Source organism: Lotus japonicus, chromosome 4 (genome assembly GCF_012489685.1).
Source record: "Lotus japonicus ecotype B-129 chromosome 4, LjGifu_v1.2".
In the NCBI taxonomy this organism is placed as follows: Eukaryota; Viridiplantae; Streptophyta; class Magnoliopsida; order Fabales; family Fabaceae; genus Lotus; species Lotus japonicus.
The window spans coordinates 17,574,948-17,595,488 of record NC_080044.1 but is presented as its reverse complement, the minus strand read 5'-3'; the positions used below and the strand labels follow the sequence as shown (position 1 = coordinate 17,595,488).

Sequence of the window (20,541 nt, the reverse complement as noted above, 5' to 3'; positions counted from 1 at the left end):
TACCTTAGAGGGGATCGAACCCGGGCCAGAAGCCTAGGTGAAATCCCTTAAGGAAATGCACATTCATCACTTGTGTCACCCCTTGTAGTTATCAAATTGTATTTATATAATATTATAAATGTAATCCAATGTTATGCATTCATGTTATGTGATTGAATATCTTTGTTTGGTGACATCTCTAAGTAAATGAAAATTTCAAATAATAAACATGCAAGACCTTTGGAAAATTAGGAATTGAGAACAGGTAACAAAGCATGTAGTTTGAAGCCCAAGTCTACAGCTATTATTTCTGTACATCCTGATATTTTCTATTCAATTTTCTTTCTATTCTTTTTTCTTCATTTCCTATCACATATTTCACTCACATCTCTTCCATTCATATAGTAAAGGAACAGTAAACTTTTAGTTCAACATAAAGCAAAAATGCTAGACATACTTATCATATTCTTGCAGTGAAGGTTATATGCAATTAGTGTATATCAATTCCTTTCGGCTATTGCTTATAGTCAAATCTTTTGCTTTTCATTGGACAATTAAGGTGAAACCCAATTACATTTTTACATGTAATTTCTTTCACTAGACAAGAAGTACTGCACTTGTTGTACGTGTATTCTTTCACTTACAATATTTATACTTTTTTTCAAGGGCCGTTGTCACAATTATTTTTAATAAAATTAATTTTGGAAAGAGTGATTATAGCACAAATAAAGTAGTATATGTTTGGACATATTTATGAAAAAAAATTGTTAAGTAATATTGTGAAATTCAATTGTAAAATCTCACGATTGATTATGTCCAACGCAGAAGCTACTTTCTTTAATTTATTTCAGAATTGATTTTGAGTCTAAAATCAATTCTTCAAAATTACTCTCAAACATCAATATTGTAATCCAAAATTGATTTGATTGATTCTGGATCGAGTTTCTTAAAGCTTCAGGAACTTATGATTGACTTTCACATTGGAAAAAAAAGGCTTAATCCAGTTTTTGGTCCCTATCCTTTGTCATAAATATGGGTTTAGTCCTTCGCCGGAGCAAAGGTGGGGATTGGTCCCCAATTTTTTGTAAAATAGATGGCTTTGGTCCTTCCGACCGGTTTGGTCAACACCAGAGCTCCGGAAAGCTCATGTGGCATTACCACGTCATTTAATGAGCTTAGGTGAAATTTTTATTTATTTTTTATTGAAATTATTAAAAAAAATTAATTAACCCCAGTAATTAATGTCCCTAATTAACCTCATATATTATTTAAATAAAATCATTGAAAAGGGGAAATTCAACAAAATCCTTTTGCAATACCCAGAACTCCAATGCCACAACATCATAACTCTAACCCATGAACTCCCCAAATCTAATAAACTACCCAAAGACACGATATTCATCAAGAACCACCAACCTTCTATTTCCCCTTCCTTCATGAAATCCTTTTGCAATACTCAGAACTCCAAACCCTCCACCTCCTCCACGCGGGTATGGGTAAAGGCTGGATATTTACATCAAAAGGAACACGAATCTTCTATCAGCCATCACCATCTTGACGTTGTGTTGAAAGAACATCAGGCTTGCAGAGAACGGTGGTGATAGTGGACGAGATCGAGGACCTGAAGCGCGGATCTGAACCTCGCGCGATGAAGGCGTCAGTTTGGTGGTGACAGATCTGAGCTTTTGAAGCGCTGGATCTTTGGTTGGTGTCTATGGATTCTGTTCTTGAGTATCTGTTGGTGCTGTGATTCTCCTAGCTGGGCGTGGTTGTTGCTTGTGAGAGTGCGGCAGGTTTTGTTGGACGAAGACATAAGCTACCTCTTCTTGGATATTATGTGGAAGAAAAAAAAATTTATGTGGAGGCCCTCACGCTGTGCTCCATTTTCTTTTTCTTGTGTTATGCTTCCTCTGTTTTACCCCTGTAACTATGCTTCTATTTTTCTTCCTGTTTTTTAATCTTGGTCACTGACCTTGATTTTTTCTTGTATTTGCTTGATGGGAGGCACCCTTTTAGTTTCGATTCTAGTTTTGATTTTGATGTGTAGTTTCACCGTTCTTTTCGATTTTGATTTGAAGAATGGATATGAAAATATTTTATTTTTGGTCTCCTTCATTTCAACGTAAGAAAGTCTTTTCAGAGGGAGCATTTCAATTTTCACTGGTTTGACTCAGGAAGATGGTGAAATGATGATGATGAAGATCAATTTAATTTAATTAGGGCAAGTTTCAGATTGGGTTTCTGGGTTTCTAAAAGAAAGAAAAGATGAAGTTGAGGATGATGAAGATTAAGATTGAATGATGGTAATTAATCTGGGTTTTTAAAAAAATTTTTAAATAAAAAATAAATAAAAATTCCACATAAGCTCATTAATTGACGTGGCAAAGGCCACATCAGCTGGCGGAGCTCCGGCGTTGACCCAACCGGCCGGAAGGACCAAAGCCAACTATTTTACAAAAAACTGGGGACCAATCCCCACCTTTACTCCGGCGAGGGACTAAACCCATATTTATGACAAAGGATAGGGACCAAAAACTGGATTAAGCCGAAAAAAAATGAAGGAGAAATGACAATGAGTAACTTTTAAGGTGGAATAAAATGACTTAAAGAGCCTTTAAAAAAATGACTGAAAGAGATTTAACCAAGAATTCAAATTTGCTCTAGTAAAATTTACAACCTTAGAGCCATAGACACATTGCATTTCAATCAGCCAGCCAATAACATTTTTGAATCTTTTGATGCTTCACTTGCACTAAGCAGAGCCCTAATTCCATAGTGCTTCCAGATAAACTATCTATGACTTTATCAAATTACAGCTTGGTCAATCTGCAGGTTAATAATGTTCTGTGTCTTATTAGAGTTACAAAAGTTAATTAAGGTGGACTCACCTGCTCAGTTGACTATGTATAATTTCTTTCCAAAAAAGAAATGGTTCTGTAACACAAGCCAAGTAAAATGTATTCCTTGAATGAGTTCGAATCCCACAAAAGCAAATCATCCATAATTTTACTTTGCTTGATGTTTACATTGTTTATATATATAGAATCAAATCAAAGTTCACTCGGTTTTACATAAAGACAGAATCACTTTTTGACTCCTTCCTCCTGTACATGATCATGGTAGGTAGATAATTAATGGTTAAAATTTGTTTCTTCATTATCTTTTTCTTCATCTTACAAAGACGTTGCATTTGGTAGCAGCCTAGCTCGACCTCTTAACTTTTAAAGAATAAATAATTTAATTAATTTTGACTTCTAAACCTTCAATAGTAATTTAATCATTTTGCATTTGTTTTTATGTATTATGATATACAAACTATTTAAACAAAAGTGTAATTAAAGCGAATATTAGATAATTTTGTGATACAATGTGCTGAAGGAATAGGTGTGTTTGGTAAACCTATTCGTTTCAAGGATAATAGTTCTATCAACTAAAGTTGTCGGCGTTTTAGCATTATTTGCTTGTATATTACTATATTTTTAGGCTTTTGACTATTAAAAGTAGTCTTGGTTATAATAAGAATTGTGCTAGAATAAGAATCCTTCAATTGTTTGCCCAAGTTAACTTTTACTGCATATATAATAACTTGAGCTACAAAGAATCTGTCAGATAGCAGGTGGAGTTTCCATCTTCTATATGCTGTACTTCTAATTACTGAGTCAAATTGATTACACAATGATATAAAATGGATTATAAAACTTTTTTTATGATAAAAATTGCGTCTAAGATATTTAAAATGTATACTTTTCAGTCAAATAAGATCTCTTGTACAAAACTTGAAAGACTAGTTTGATGTACATGGCTTAAAAACATGTGCATTAGACTACGTCTTTCTCTACTTTGTAGCCATGAATTTGGTTGACAAAAAATACATCAGAATGAGGCTTCAAAATCCCCTGATATCAATCAATCAAATAACATATTTGGCAGAATAGATACCAAATAATTAGATAAAATGGTTGTACAAAGCAAAAAACGGAGTGGCAGTACAGAATCAAATGGAGCCATATTTTCTTTCTGCTGGTTTCCATGCGCCTTGAGATTGAGAAGGACCTGCAGCAGGAGGGCGCTCCCAAGAGGTTTCGCTGCCAAAGGGTTCTGGCCGCGAGTACCCTTGCCCTTGTGCAGCTCCACCGATCTATTTTCATGATAATTTCAACAAATGTTAATTAGATTAGTATGCAAATGAGGTGGCAAGCAATCCTACTACACAAACTTTAAAAACTGCAATAAGATTGCTTTTGTGAAAAGTCCCATGGAGCATTGGATCAGCTTCCTCTCATATGGAAACTTCACATGACAATACATATCTCTCTCTTCATAGGTATTGAGTAAGTGAGAACCCTAGGAATATTTACAAAGGAAGAGATAGACATAGTGTTTCACTTGACATTATCATGTCATAACAAAGGATCTTAATCCATGGATATCATTTCTTTTGACTATTTTGACAGTGTTTCACTTGAAATTATCGTGACAGTTTTTACAAAGATTTCTAGGAATGCAAACCCATGATGCATCTGAAATTGTACCAGTACAGGCAAGAAATTTAAGGATCTTTTAATTTCCTGTTTCCATTTCCTATTTTCAGTTTTAAATTACAAAATTCATCTTGTTTTCGGTTCATTGCTATTCTGTTTTCAAAAGTTTGTACAGGAACTAGTGACAACAACTTTTTTTGTTTTCATTGTTTCATGTATAAACTTTGAAAATGGGAATCAAACTATAAACAAGGTGCAGGTTTGTAACTTGAAACTAAAACAGGAGATGAAAAAAACCAAATAGGCTCTAAGATGACTGCATTCTGCATATATAAAAATTTTCAATACAAACAATTTCACATTTGTAGTTTCACATTTTTTCTCTCAACTTAAACATAACTAGTTATTAATGAAGAGGTTTGGGGAGTAATTTTGATATTAACATAATGATCATAAGGCTGCGAAGGCTCTAATTTGGTTCACATGTTTTCAAAAGTAGACCAATGAAATATATAGGGCGATAAATGTAAATATAAAACTTAAAACAGTTAAAAAAACAAAATCGATATGTTCTCTCCACTTTTCTTATTTGTTTTCTTTCCCATCAAATTGTTTTCTCCACCTCCTTGGATATTAAATGGGAAAATATAATTGTAACGAACATTCTCTCAAATTTAGCATATGCTTACGATTTCTCAAATCCATGTCATAGAATTTAGTATAATCAAGCTCAGACCTAATAAGGTTAATTAGTTGATGATTAACATTGACCTAGTCTATCATAGAGTTCAGAATTCACTCATTATCAATGAAGTTCATGTAAAAATTGCAATAAAACAATAAAAATTAGTATGAGCGCTGAACTCACTGTCTCTAAGCAGGCAGATAAGATTGTCATGCCAGGCAATGCATCAATTCCACGCTGCAAAAGGTTAACATAACAGATAATTAAGATGCATAACCTATGACAGAACTGAAACTTAGCAACCATCCTAGGCCTAAAATTTGCTGGTAAAAGAGAAAATTATTGACCTGGCGTTCCACCTTTGTCTTGTAAATGAATCCTCCACAACAAAAAATTGTTGATGAGACTAAGAATCTGCCCAATAAACAATGACATGAAGGTATGACAAGACAGACAATCACTGTTTATGAACTACATGTAGAATTTGAACACCTAATGCTAGGTTTTATATTTTTACTTTGGCATAATCAAAACACAAATAAAATAGAATAATCCCTAAACATGGTCCTCCTATGATCATGGTCACGTCATATTAGTTCTCTACATATTTTTTTGTCAAATTATTCCCTCAGATTAAGGTGTCCTTGTATTAGTCTTTTAAACAATTTTTCACCAAATTAGCCCCTCAAGGATACATATTTATCAGTTGCACTACATTCACACATATAGACGACTAAAGTGGTGACACAAGATGCAGAGGACTAAGGTGGTGGCACCAAAGAACTAGTTTGGTGATAACTTGATAACTTTGAGAAACTAATTTGGTGATTAATTCTTTAAAAGATTGATATGATGGCATTTTAATCTGTGAAGGACTTCGGTGAAAAATCTTCAGAGAACTAATGTGGTGAAACTCTTGTTGTTGAATAAAATATAGGAGAAAGTTTCTATACATGCAAGATAGCACTCCAAATATTGCCCATCCTCTTGTGGTACCACCTCCTGGATTCTGTTTATAGTCTGCAACAACGAATGAAAAGAAGTAGCCATTCATTCACAACTATAATGTAAGAAAGTTAAAAAGAAGAATGTAATATCATCGGCATAACCCCCATATCAATTAAAAGGATATAAAGGACACAAGGAATGCTGGAACAGTAGCAGACTTTATAGTTTTCCAGTTATCACTCACCACACATTTTAGTAAGTACAAATTGAATCGGTTCATAACCTTCAACTGGGATTGTGATATTAACTTCATATGGGGTATCACGGGCCACCTCACCTGGAGTTTAAACATAAAATTTTAACAAAGACAATCCTATAAAACATTGATGCTCCTAAAATAAGTGGTACCATACATCTCCAATCAATAATCAACATTGTTGGTGACAAAGTCGTAGGAGGCTTCCCACTGGCAGCCGATCCAGATAATCGAACTTCTAAGCCCTTAGGTGGAATAACCTAATTAGCGACAAACAACATAGGTCATGTTACCATAATCTTGAGCTTGAGGAAAGCCAAAAACAGTTCCCCAAAGACGAAAACCAATAACAAAATACCTCAAGAATAGGCTTTTGAACCAAGGATGAAAGTGAAGCAACTGCAGTCATAAACAGGACTGCATGAGTTTGTCCTGTCTGAAAGCTGTAAAAAGTAAACATGACACGCATTCTTTGTATGAATTGAAGCTAAGCTTGAGTAACTGAAGCGCAGATACATACTGACCTAAATTCATGGTGGGTTTTCTCAAAACCAAATTGAGTCATGCCATTATTCACCTAGAATTTCATAAAAATAAAATTTAGTATTATAATTTAACTGAATAAACCCCAATTATGGTCCTTGAAAGAATTTCAGAACATAACTTCAGTCCTCAAAAGATTATTGCATTAATTTGGTCCTTGAATAATTTTTTGACATCAAAATAATCTAAGAGTTCTTACCAAAAAAGTCTAAAATTTACTGTTTGATGCTAAATTGAAATTATTCGATGATAAAAAATTATTATTTGAAGATGAATTTGATGTCACTATTTTAGGAATTGTTATTGAAGAGCAAGCCTGATTGGGAAAGTTGTTGCATTTAATTTATAAGCCTTTGATGCGGGTACAATCATTACTAGGCCCAAAGTCACTAAAGTCTATGAGAGGAGGAGAAAAAGGTGCAATCCACTTGATACTTTCCAGAGAAGGGACTAACTGCCAGCCGATGTGGCAGTGGATTAGGGACAGTGAGGCAGGGAAGGGTGATGTGAATGAGAGAGATTGTGGGAGGGGTATAACTGTGTATGGAGTTGAAATAGAAGGTGGGGTAGCACTTGAGTGAGGAATCAGGAGAGAATTGGGCTCTATGAAATTGCCTATTACGTGTTTGCTTTTTCTTTTCCATTATGTAAACACTTCTTTACCAGATTGTCGTGCATCACCCAAATCCATAATATACTGTCTCAAGTGCATTTCATTCCTATTTGTCTCTCTTCCTACTGGTACCTAACAGCATTTCATAAATAAAGACAGAGGATGTAAAGGAAGGCAATTAATTGGTCAATTAGTTTTTGGTGAGATCGAGATTAGGCTCTCAAACTCCCAGGAAAAACACCATTATATATCATTCTTTCTCTTCTTGCATTGATTCAGAATTAGAGGTTGTACTTTTTAAGGATCAAGTGGATGTTTTGATAATCTACCAAGGACAACAAAATCGAGTGTTCCTGCAACTTAATTCTAGGACTTATGCATACTCTCATCAAGCAAACAAATAAATGCGCATAGGTGAGAATGGGAGCTACTCACAAGTTCCCATGATCGTGGATGAAAACCAACAGTGAAACCTTGAAATACTAGTGGGCCCGGTTTCTCACATGGAATTGCAAGTTCAACTAAAACCCTGAGAAACATCAAGATTGACATAAACTTCAAATATCAAACGGTCAACAGTTCAACAGCTAATATGGGAAATCATTATATAAGTACTTTAAGAAACAAGAACCAGAGAATAATCATAATTAATGTCTGCTAAAAAATAATTGAATATATGCATTCACATTATATGTTCTTTCCTTTGTCATGTTTAAAGAACTGAAGGATTTTGTGTCAATTACACAGAAGTTACAGTGACACTACAAATCGAGAGTAATTACAATTTACAAAGCATAATATAAATACTATCATGCTAATTCCTAATAATCTATATGAGCCAGCTATGGCTATGTGATTATTAAAGGCTAATTATTAACATGTGACTAATTCTAACACTCCCCCTTGAGATGAAACATAAATGTCAAAAGTGTCAAGCTTGTTACAAATAAAACCGATCTTATAAGAACCTCAAGAGAACCATACCACAAAATATAGCATGATAGTTGGAAAGCCCAAGGCCTGATATACTCCAGACCAGAATCACATACTCCCGATGTGGGACCAAAATCTCATATCTTGAAATTAGATCCTAACATCCTACCACGCTACACAGCTCCAGCACCCATGTGGGCTGACTGTGCACTAGCTCTTTGACCCGGGCAAACACTGTCACCACCCACCACCTGTTTGTGGCGGAGAGAAGTGAAAGGCTCTGATAATAGTTGATAATAACCTTGAGAAAACCATACCATATAAGCTAGCCATTGTAGTTGCAGAACCCAAGACCTTATAAACCCTACACCAGAATCATATACTTCCAATGTGGGACTCAAGTCCCAAACCTTACTATTAGATCCTAACACAACCCAAGGCCCTTTGAAGACTCAGTCAATATATCCGTTAAATGGTTGTTGGAGTTGACAAAAACCAGTAGTGATTTTGTCAGAGAGAACAGTTTCTCTAACAAAATGGCAATTAATATCTATGTAGTTGGCTCTTTCATGGAAAATGGGATAGAAGCCATAGGCAAGTTGTGACATAATAGTTTCATTTCCTTGACATTTCTCACTTTAAGATGTTCAAGCAATTACTTTAACCATACAAGTCCACAAGTTGTTGCAGTCATAATAATATAGCATGATACTTGGCCTTTGCAATGGATCTAGCAAGTAGTAACTATATTTGTTTCTGGATAAGTTAGAAAATGGGAGCAAAGGGGAGCTGTACCCTCCATTAAGCGATAGAAGTGCGAACATCTGTTAATGGACGTGATTTCAGCACAAATCACAGCACAAGAGGTGTAATGTAAAACACACAATGAACAGAGCTCTATAGATAGAGGCCACCAGCCACAATAGAATACGATTGATAACCCAGGAAGTAAATTTTATTCTGAGGTTTCCATGACCCAATAGGCACAGCTTGTTAGACGTGGTGGTGGACAGCCAAAATGCAGCACAAGGAATCATCTGATTTTGAAAAGATCACACGATTTTATGTTTAAATCTCAACCATTCATGGTTTGATTTACAGTCAAGTTTTATTTATCTCACTCTCATATACAAACGACCCTCATATGATACACCCCCCCCCTCCCAAATATGCACCAAAACCCAAATGTGGGAAAACTAAAATGGCTAAACTTTTATTTAAACATTAATGTTGTTAAATTCAAAAGGGAAAGTGAGAAGGGGAGCCTTCAAATCTATTGTATTATTTCCTTCAAAGTTCCAAGTTAAAAGGAAAGAACACACTTTGGTTTGACAGTTTGACTCACAAATAATTAGCAATGCAAAATGCGAAACTGATAATGACAAAATGAAAGATTTTGAAAAATGCATTATAAATTACAAAATGACAGTTGAGAACAGGGTGACGTATCAAATACCTGCATTTTGATTCATATGTCACATTACATATGCATCCAGGACGCCCTGCAATAAGACAAAAACTAAGACATGTGATATCCTACTTTGAAACAGTATTTAAAATAGCCAAAGCCATTGAACGTTTCAGGAAAATTTTATTAGCCAACACCAAAAATATTCCCTTTATTTTTAGATTTTTTTTACCCTTTACGCTCCAATAAATTGTACTTCTAAACAATCATAGTGGTGGTCCACAAAATTAAAGACAATCATGAGTGGGAAGGATCAGGGTTGGGCCATTGTGCACTATTCAAGCAGCCCAATCTCTCAAAGATAGACAGTCATACCTTTACATTGTCCATTCAAACAACTCCCACATATAATATTTACCTGAAAGACATGAATGTAATATGAGAAAGGTGTAATGATCACATAATGACACAAGTCTTATGCTAAAGAATCCTCAATGTTTACAGATAAAAATATAGTGTATTAGACTACAAATATTTAGCCTAGTATACACCTATAGTGCCTCTTTGCTAGGCAGTTAACAGATTCCTGCCACCATCATACAGTTCCCACCCAGAAAACTCTACCTGGGCATACCCCTTCCTTCATGAGATAATCCTTGTTCCCATTTCCCCTATCCTTCTTCTGGAGTCTATGGTCTAGTTGATAAAAAATGAAAGTTTCAGAGTAGCACCAACCTGTGCTGTTCGTCCCATTTTGTCAAAAGTTTGCTCACAACCCATCAGGTCACCATTATAAAACTCCTACAGGTAAAGAAAATGGCTTAGAAAGCAGGAGAGCGATAAAAACGAGAAAGGAGATGAGAATTTGAAGCAAAGAGTAAAATCAAGTTTGAAACATCTGGTATAGTTTTGGAGTCCAGGTGTCATGTCATGAGGCTCTACCAGTGCTCTTACACAAAATCTGTTACTCTCTCCAAGAGGCCAATGCATTCTCACATTGGCCACTAAGGAGATTGCAACATCATTGAAAGCCTGTTCTTTTAATATCTAATTTTGCAAGTTGGGAATTTTTCTTAAAATTACAATGCTACTGCCTACTCGTGTGGCTAATAAAGATGAGTGTGACCTTTGTAGCATTTCTTCTTTCAATAGTTGACTATTATTTCAAAAATTTACAATCTTTCTGATGTGTTTCACACTGTTAGCTATTCTTACGACCAAAAGCTCAAGAAAACAAAAACAAAAAGATAACATATAGATAGTAATAATTTCCTTCTGATGTGTCATAAGTATCCTTATTCATTGTTTTTATTTTTTCCCCATAATATAGAATAAACACAAGGAACTTACTTGTACAAAGTCAGACTGACCAGAACCAGCAACAAAGTAGTTGAATCTATCAAAACGGCCGAAATCAACATATCCCTAAATAGTTTTAAGCATCAGCCTATGAAGTGAAGAATATATTACATCAAAGAAAATGGACAAGCCTTACTAGAAAAAGTTTGAAACGCAACAATAAGATACAAGAAAACACAAGTTCTTCACAATGATTATTCACTCTACATACTAACGCATCAATAACCTGGTTGGACTTTCAACTTTAGGTAAATCTATGTCAGATATAAGATCCACAATTAGTGTAGCTTAACCTAATTTAACTGTCTTAAAGTCATTATATATTCAGATAGTAGTTATAATATAAAACAGGGGAATACTTATGTATGTGCATCAGCCAGTAAACAAATAATGAAAGACACAAACATATAACTAATAATCTTCGCAAAAACCTTCTATTCTTAATTAGGGGATGGAAAAGAAGGAACTAAAAACTAAAGTTCATCATCTCAAAACTTTTAAGTGCCTTTGTCCCTCAACAAATCTGTTTAAAAAATCTCCTTCAAATAACCATGAGGAGAAACCCAAACAGAAGTGATGAAAGCTCATATTTTCAGTCCTCAGTTTCATTAGAGAATGAATAATAAGTAAGAAGAACTCATAGGTCTATTAAGTAGTACATATCTGCATCTTGTGAGCTATCCATTTGGTATATCATATACGGATGAATCAGATAAGGGGTTGCTTTAGCAATCATTTTAAGATTTATATTATACAAGCCAAGTTAAACATGGTTTACATTTTACAAAGACAATGACGTAGGAGCTTGAGGTGGATTTATTCCAAGGAAATGAGATGATAAAAAAAATGCAAAACTAAGTATGTTCTTCATCAGATAACACAAACTATCAATCCACAAGCCTAAAAGAAGTGCTTGAAACTTGAAAGCATGGTGAGATGGAGTACCGTTTGTGATCTACGCTCCACATCTTTGCAAAATCGTATCACCAAGTCAGAACCTTCCTGCATCAAAGCAAAGTGAATAACTTAGCCGCACGCAACAGGAACAAAATCATTCTTATATTACAACAACACCTATCTGAAAACATTACCTTGACATCATCATACTCCCAAAGGTAACCAATCCAGCTACTCTAATTAGCAAGTTAAATAAAAACAAGTATAGAAACAACATAACTAACCACATCATCACCAATTAATAATTTTCAACAATCCACAATAATATATTAAAATCCAAATCCATGAATGACCCATTTATAATTAGTAACATTAAATTGCAGTGCTTAACTAATGAAGGATACGAAATCAACAATGCGACTTGAGTTATCGAAAGCGTAGCAATTGGAGGTTGGCATCGAAATTGAAGCGATCCATGGTGTCTGCAAAAGAACACCTAAAACACAAAATATATATAGAAAATGAATCGTTTGAGAAACTGAGACGGAAAACCAGAGAAAGAGAATAACATGGAGAAACGAAAGACCCACCAAGAAATAAAACGGTTAACGTTGTAGCGTGACGCATTTTGAGAGCGAGCGACAATGAAAATCTACATATAGCAGCAGTGAGCTCCAGCAGGAAGGGTGTGAAGCTACGAACCAAACTATTGTTTCTTCTGTATCATTAGATTTGGCACCCCATTCATTATAAATGTCACCCCACTTACGAAAACTTAGTTTCCGAAATATTTCGGAAATAAGGTTTTCGAAGCATTTTTTCACTCAAGTGGGGTGTTACATGTATTTTGCACTACAAATCACGAATCGGAACTTGAAAATCCGAAAATATGGAGTGTGAAATCTAATGGTTGGGGTGGCAAATCCAGCTTTCTTTCTTCTGCGCTTCGAAACTCAGTCCTCTTATAAAACCTTGTTACTTACTAAAAAGTGCTTTAAATTTTAACACACAAAATTAAAGTTTTAAAGGGTATTGTAAACTAAAAGTTAATTAGGAATTCTTAGTTATGATTTTTTTCTTTTGATTATGATTAGATCAAACTGAGTTTTTTTTTTTAAATTGGACATGTTTGATGTACTTTTTGCGCATCTTTTTCATTTTTGACCTTTGTTTTTTTAAGACAGTGGAAAGCTATGAAAAGTATTTGAGACTTCTGACAATCATTGGTAAGTCTTGGATATTTAATTTTGTTTAGAGAAGAGTTTTGGAAGAAACTGAAATGGTGGGAGGAAAGGCCTCTCTGCAAGTAGAGAAGTTTTAATCAAATGTGGCTCGATCCATACCTTAATATATTACGTCGTGTTCTATTCTTCCTGATGGCTTGTGTTCCTAAGTTGAAAGGATGATAAGCAGATCCTATTGAGGTGGTGATGTATCGAGGAGGAGATGCATTGGCTCAAATGAGATAAACTGTTTATCCCAGAGTGACAGGGTTCTTGGTTTCCATAACTTTAAGGCTTTTAATACTGCCACTTGTGGGAAAATTTGGTGGATGATCATGTATCATCCTTACTCTTTGCCAGCCCATGTGTTCAAGGTTGTTTATTTTCCAAATGAGAATGTTAGAGGCGAAAAAAGGATATCGAAGGGTGGTGGTGGTGGTGGAGGCGTTGGCAACAACAATGGTGGCAATGGTGGAGCGTGGTGATGGTGGCGACAACCATGGTGGTGGTTGCAGCTGTGGTGGAGGGTGGTGGTGGTGGCGGCGGTAGTGGCAATAGTGGTGATAACGATGACAATATCAATGATGGTGATGGTGGTGGTGGTGACGACGGTAGTGGTGGCGGCAGTGGTGGTGGTAGTGGCGGCGGTGGTGTTGGAGGGTTGTGGTGGTGGCAGTTTATACATCATACTCTTATTATACCTTATTCATAATTTATATGGTGAATTAAATAATCTATCATTTTGATGTATAAGAGAGAATTGATATATAAGCTTATATACAATGTGAGCACCAAACAATGAATAAGTTCATAGTGTATTGTATAAACTTATACTATCATACCTAATACGATGTACCAAATGAGCCCTTATGAAATCTAGAAGTATGTTTCTACTTGTGTAATTTTACAAAGTTGTCTAAATGATCATAAAAAATTTAGATTAATTAGGTGGACCCAAGTTTAACCCAAGTTTTTTAAAGTCATTTAGACATTATCTAGAGCGTGCAAATAGCAATTTTGGATGTACCAATAGTAATCCCCTAATACTAGTGATACATAACCTGAAAACTAGAACAAAATTTAGCCACACATTTGAAGATGGGAAAAGCGTGAGGACATTTTTAACTTAAAACATAAATTAACAAAATTAATTTATCCATTTGATCAATCAATATCATTCTGGCTTCTGTTAAATTAATTTTAGCTATCAAACTTGGTTGAATGCATACAAAACAGAAAATCATCCTTTGCTTAGCCCTATTAGTGAAGAAGTTTGATCACCAAATTGTTGAGTAGATTCCTACTGATGCACAGACGACAAGATTAATCCTTGATAGGAAGCATATGAAGGTGGGTATATATCTTTTGCTGTCATCAACGACCCCATCAAATCTTGTATTTGACGAGATAACATGAAAAAAATTTCAGCTGAATTCTTTGTTGCCCATTCTTCTATCATCCTGCACCAGTTGTACAAATTATTGGGCCGCAAGTAATATGAGAGATTAGATATATATATATATATATATATATATATATATATATGATATGAACCCATTGATAATTCAGAGGTAAGTAACAAGTAATAATTCCTACCTATACCTTTCCTATTCATGAGAAAGAATGTTTGGTTTGTTTATTTTTGTCTCTTGTTCAAGCTTATATGATAATTCGCTAGGTAGCAGACAAACTCCACTCAAGTTTCAAGACACCAAAAGAAACAAAAGCAAAAAGAACGGGTGCTCCTAATTCTAAAGCTCAAGAACAAAAAAGAAAAAAAAGACAGAAAAACCTTTACATAATATAGAGATTTTGCCAATGAACATATTCATCATGATAAAAGATATAACTTGATGACTGACCTTAATTGAGATTCAGTTGCAGCTCTAAAATCAGAAAAAAGCACCTTGATGATGGGCCGTAGCTGTAATTTAGGAACTGGGTCTTCGTCCTCAACAACAGAACAATTACCAGAACAGGACCAAGTATCTGGATTTAAAAGAATGATTTGCAGGACAGGGGATTTGGTTGCCAGATCTCTAACAACAAACCGGAATGATGATTCATCGGTTGCACACCCCATCAACTGATTTGCAAACATTTTGTCCATTGTGTACTCGCTGGTGAAAATATAATGCATTAAAATTTATTCAGTACATCCATATTCAAAAAGCAAACTTCAAAAGTAATTTAAAGAAAAATTGAAAATTATATAATACGGTTAATCTTTCACTAAAACTGCAAAAAAGAAAGTAATAGCCAGGAATAGACAATGTGGATGCAGTCATGATCATTCATTCATACGGTCAAGAAGAAACAGCATGGCACAGACAATTTTCTTTCTCACGTTCATCCTATAGTATATTTTAATTTGATGATCAACCAACCCTGAATTTTCAAGATGCTAAGGCCATGTCTTCAACTATTAGTTCTTTTTGTTGATAGAAGTCTGAAATTGATTGGTAACTTGGTAAAACCTTTGCACACCCTATTATAAAAGAAAATAGAGATAAAGTCATAAAACAGTGGTTCATATTTTTATTGGGCCATACACAGATACCGTAATTGACAACTCACACTCATTGGCCCATGTCTGAGTTCTTTCCCACCAAGTTCAGTATGAATGAAAGAATTCATGACTTTTTCTTCCTGTGTAAAATTTCGACTGTCCAATTATTATTTATCATACTCACTTGTTATTCCCAAAATTAGCCAACTAGCTTAATCAAATTATCCACCAAGACATTAGTTTCACTTAAACAAGTCCCAGAAACAAAAATGTTTAACTGGACCTACTTCACTACAGTCAGCTGCAATCAAGTTACAGCGGCACAAAACCAAGTCATCACTTTTTATGAAACAGAATTATAAAGAAAAAGAAATAGAAATATATTTATTCATTCTTTGCTAACCTGAAAATGTCCTCTGATCCTCCAACTGGCACACAGGTTGAAATATAGCATTTGAACAACCTTACTCCACCATCTACAGGTGCATAGCCCTCACAACATGGGTAGGCTCCAAGGAGAGACATGCATTGAGGGCATGTGAATTCATGCCAATCAATATCCTTTGAAAGATTTGATAATCTAGCCATGAAAACATCTTCAAGAAAACCATTGAGGAGAGGCTTCTGATTTTCCCTGATTTCAATAGTTTCTGTCTTTCTAGCAGTCCCAGATAAATGATGTTCACCGTCTTCATCCCCGATAATGCCCATCGAATGAGCACAACAACTAGGAGTGTTAGCCACATCTTCAGCACCATTAGAATCTGTACATGAATGAGAGAAGTCATTGCCTTCACCTCTAAAATTCATAGAGAGCTTTTCATTCTCAGGATGCACAAGCCTTAACTTATCCTCAAAAGCACAGGCTACTTCACCAGCATCAGCGCAGGTTGAAGTTCTTTCCTCATTCAATCCAAAACTTGCCTTGCCATCGCCAACAACATCATCATCTCCAAGGTTATCTGCTTTAGAACCACACTCTCGCTGTCCACACCCTTCAGCATGTAAATTACACTCCACAAGATCATCCTTACAAAGAATGACAGACGCAGGACTCAAAAGGCAAATCCCCGGCGCGCACGTGTGAGAATTCACATACCTCAAAACCAGCTTCTCGCTTACACCCCCAAACGAACAACAACAAGCCCCGAACCAATTGTCAGCCACCTCCCTCCAATTCGCTGATGGCATTTCAACAAAATTCCTAAATAAGCAACGTGAACCCCAGAAGGCCAAACCAAACAATATCAATGAGAATTATCATCTGCATTTATATTTCAACCTCATCATACATACGCCATCTAGTGCCTATATAACCAAAAGCTATCAATCATACAAGATGAAGAATAAACGAATGACGAATTCCAGCAGTGCACTCCTTTTAACAATAACACCGTTTTGCATTGGACTTATATATATGTAACCAGAATTCTGCTAGTTTATTAGTTAGTTCTCAAACTGATTTAGTTAGTCACATGATTAGTTCCTAACTCAGCTAGGTTAGTTTCTAACTCACCAACTAACTTTTACTCTACTTCGTAACTAACTGCTGCGTATATAAAGATTGCTACTAACAGAACAATGCAAGTTTAGCATTTTCAATCATTCGGTCTCGTCTTATCTCGAAGAAACTTATTTATTTTTAAATCAAGATCCTCCACTTTTAGACTAAGCTAGAATTAGATATTATGAAGCTATTAGAGGTGGTTAGAATTCTGTTAGTAAGTTCAAGGTTGGTTAGTTAGAAGGTAAAGTGGGCAATTCACTGTCTAAGGCCCCGTTTGGAAAAACAGCTTAATTAAGCACCACCATAAGCGCTTTTACAAAATGTATTGAAATAAATTAAAAATAAGCTGTATATCAGCATAAGCTCTTTTTCATGAGCTATCCTGAGTAGCTTATGAAAATAAGCTCAAAACAGCTTATGGTAGGTCATAAGCTGTTTGCATAAGCTCTCCCAAACACTTACACAAGCACTTATGCTATCAGATAAGCTCAAATAAGTTCTTCCAAACGGAGCAATAAGCCTAAACTGTATCAGTTGAACATTAATTAATTCAGAAATATGAGAATCACTTTCTTTCTCAACTTCTCCCTTCTTCTCTCAATATCTGAGTTCATCACTCAATATCCGCAGTTTTGAGAAAACTAACTGCATTCATGTACAGAAACATTGACAGAGAGGTTGGTTACCTGAGTGGATGTTTGGTCAACTTGAAAGCGCAAGTTCTACAGTAAAAATCAACTTCTCCATGAGAAGCCAAATTTTCAACATCTGCACGAAAAAAAAGAAGCAGAAAATAAGCACACAGTCCTTGTTTCTCGTGACGAGGATCGAGAGGAATCGAGGATTGAGACCTACCGGAATCCATTGGGAGAGGGCGGGAGGAAGGGTGAGGAGAGAGGGCGGAGAGGATAGGGTGGTGGAGGGGGAGGAGGAGGAGGAGCTTGACCTCGATGTGGTCGGAGAGTGCGCGGAAGGTAGGAGGAGCGTCGGCGTCGAGTAAGACTCTTGCCGGAATCGGAACCCTAAGGGAGACAACGGCGGAGGAGAGGGTGATGAGGAGGAAAGAGTGTGAGGAGTGAAGGCGAACGGTTTGGAGAGAGGGAGGAGGAAGGAGGGTTTTGGGGAAGAGAAGGAGTAAGCGAAGCGTTGGGGTTTGGGACTGTGATTCCCATGTGAAACGCCATTCATCCATTTCTGGACTCTCAATCTCACTCCCCATTTTCAGTCTCAGTCTCTTGCTAGTTGCTGCTGCTACTATTCAGAAACTGGGAGAGAAAGGGTGAACCCAGAATTAGAGGAGGTGTTGTTAAAAAAGGTTAATTGCACTTTTGGTCATCCAGAAATACTCTTCGTGCTAGAATGGTCCCTAACAAAAACATATTACACTGAAAATAAAAGAAGGTCAAAAAGATTTCAAATTGTGGCTGCTGGGATTCGAGCCCAGGTCTCCACGGCCACAACGTGGAATTCTTACCACTAAACTACAGCCACATCTTGATGCTATGTTGTTGCTGAAATATAATTTATTCTAAATTTAACTTTTAACTACTCCCTCGTTTTCTTCAAATAGAAAGCTAATGCACATATTTCTAAAATAAATTCCACTTATAATATCATTTAATAGATTTTCTCTCACTTATCACCTTTCATATTAACTAACCACAATTTTTCTCTATTAACTACATTATTCTCTATCAAATGTAGAATTTTTGCACACGGTACTAAATAATGGTATTTTAGTAACATTGTACCATCAATAATTGTCATCTTACTATTTGTGCTACAACTGTAAATTATTATCTTTTTCAAATGGAGGGAGTATTATTTGCTCTGCAAAATTCTGTTCATGTATGTATCCTCTTGTTTTCTATTTTCCATTAATTGTAGTAGACATTAAACATGAGTGATAGAGTTAGGAAATTCATGCATGCCTCAAATAATATTGTGAGAACATTGACTGTTCTAGGGGTCGATTCGATTGATCCTTCAACGATTGTGCCTTCGTAGATCATGACCTACTTTTGATCCAGCACCGTTATGATCACAACAATCAGCAAAAAAAATTCATATGATCATTCTCCTTGCGACTGTTGTCCACTCAAGGGCCTAAGTATCAAAGGCATTTACGTCACCTCATCACGCCCCATAACGAGCCCTTTCACCTAGCTACATATGTAGGGCGTGAAGTTAAAGACTCTAGGTCTCACTCATGAAGCCGCCTCAACCCTCAGATCTCTGAAAAAGACAGAGAACCCAATGGATGAGATTTACCATTGTACCAGACCCTCATTACAATCATCAAGACCTCCTTAGTTGACTCTTAGGTTTAATAGACCAAACCAAAGATCAAACAGATACCCACACTTAACCCCGCCACTTAGAGAAATCCTTGAAAATCCTCAACCTCTAACTTAAGAATTGGAGTGTCTTTACAAGGACTCATCTTGGGCGTGACGACGATGGGTGACCTCAACACCCTCTTTCTTCTTCCAACTCCTTCCTACCACCTTTGCACCGGAGGTTCACAGTTCCCCTTTGTTGTTCCTTTGTTATAGTTGTCTGCATTTTAGCTAATGTTGGTGTGTGCCAAGTTGTCGGACAAGATGTTGTAACATCGTGCTATGACATTTGTCCCTGGGAGACGTTTTGTTACTTGGCAGTTTTTGTGAAGCTTTGTGTTGATTACTTTGTGATCAAGTTAGGTTATTGTTGGAAGCTTCTGTGCGTCGTCAAAGGAGATATTTAGTGTTGTCAAACCCGGTTACAAGGGTTTGATTTGGGGTTATTTGTTGAAGTTTGTATCTGCACCTTAATTCACGGTTTGGAGATTCTGTGCAGATTTGTTACTTGTTTGTTTCTGAAACAACTTCCTGATTACGTGTGTGTGGACTTTGTGCTCTTTCAAGCCCAACGAAGACAAGGCCTGGAAGACTACTACTTATGAAGACCCAAGACCTAGTTGTTAGGTGCTCACCGTGTGTTTTTGTATTAGGGTTTTTCGAGTTCATACTGAGTGTTCTCTTAGCAGCTATATGTCGTTGTTGTAAGCTAAGAGTTGTGTTAGTTGTGTGATCTTGAGATCTGTCTTTGTACCCTTGTTAGAGTTCAATCACTGTGGCAGTGATTGAGAGTGAGAAAGTGAGAGAAGCTCTCATACTTAGGGGGAGGACTAAGTAATAAGCCATGGGTAGAGATATGTA

At 36.0% G+C, this 20,541-nt stretch overlaps 2 protein-coding genes and 1 non-coding gene across 3 annotated transcripts; all 3 read right to left on the bottom strand.

Annotated features, from left to right (window-relative positions):
* Positions 1–3,707: 3,707 nt before the first annotated feature.
* LOC130713883 (uncharacterized) lies at positions 3,708–13,029 on the bottom strand. Its single transcript, XM_057563701.1, has 17 exons — positions 12,693–13,029; positions 12,507–12,598; positions 12,297–12,338; positions 12,151–12,207; positions 11,197–11,271; positions 10,582–10,647; positions 10,222–10,264; positions 9,895–9,940; positions 7,941–8,034; positions 6,874–6,926; positions 6,708–6,792; positions 6,507–6,609; positions 6,338–6,430; positions 6,099–6,165; positions 5,493–5,559; positions 5,329–5,382; positions 3,708–4,117 (listed from the first exon to the last, which is right to left on the bottom strand). The coding sequence occupies exons 1-17, from the start codon at positions 12,727–12,729 to the stop codon at positions 3,974–3,976; spliced, it is 1,218 nt and encodes a 405-aa protein (XP_057419684.1). The 5' UTR covers positions 12,730–13,029; the 3' UTR covers positions 3,708–3,973.
* A 1,434-nt stretch (positions 13,030–14,463) lies between these two features.
* On the bottom strand, positions 14,464–18,639 carry LOC130714863 (uncharacterized). Its single transcript, XM_057564833.1, has 5 exons — positions 18,197–18,639; positions 18,028–18,109; positions 16,238–17,038; positions 15,188–15,445; positions 14,464–14,785 (listed from the first exon to the last, which is right to left on the bottom strand). Exons 1-5 carry the CDS (start codon positions 18,558–18,560, stop codon positions 14,626–14,628), a joined length of 1,665 nt encoding a protein of 554 aa, XP_057420816.1. The 5' UTR covers positions 18,561–18,639; the 3' UTR covers positions 14,464–14,625.
* A 121-nt stretch (positions 18,640–18,760) lies between these two features.
* TRNAH-GUG (transfer RNA histidin (anticodon GUG)) lies at positions 18,761–18,832 on the bottom strand. Its single transcript has one exon. It is a non-coding gene; the product is annotated as a tRNA-His (tRNA).
* Between the last annotated feature and the right edge of the window lie 1,709 nt (positions 18,833–20,541).

What these genes read in the sequence shown, in the direction of transcription:
- LOC130714863 (XM_057564833.1), bottom strand. Translation starts at nt 18,560, where the DNA reads ATGGGGAGTGAGATTGAGAGTCCAGAAATGGATGAATGGCGTTTCACA. An exon ending in CCCTCTCCCAATGGATTCCG is followed by an intron (nt 18,110 to 18,196) that starts GTAGGTCTCAAT and finishes TTTTTCGTGCAG; the next exon opens with ATGTTGAAAATTTGGCTTCT. An exon ending in GGATCAGAGGACATTTTCAG is followed by an intron (nt 15,446 to 16,237) that starts GTTAGCAAAGAA and finishes TATTTTCACCAG; the next exon opens with CGAGTACACAATGGACAAAA.
- LOC130713883 (XM_057563701.1), bottom strand. Translation starts at nt 12,729, where the DNA reads ATGCGTCACGCTACAACGTTAACCGTTTTATTTCTTG. An exon ending in GTCAGTCTGACTTTGTACAA is followed by an intron (nt 10,648 to 11,196) that starts GTAAGTTCCTTG and finishes CTTTACCTGTAG; the next exon opens with GAGTTTTATAATGGTGACCT. An exon ending in TTTGAATGGACAATGTAAAG is followed by an intron (nt 9,941 to 10,221) that starts GTATGACTGTCT and finishes GTCTTATTGCAG; the next exon opens with GGCGTCCTGGATGCATATGT.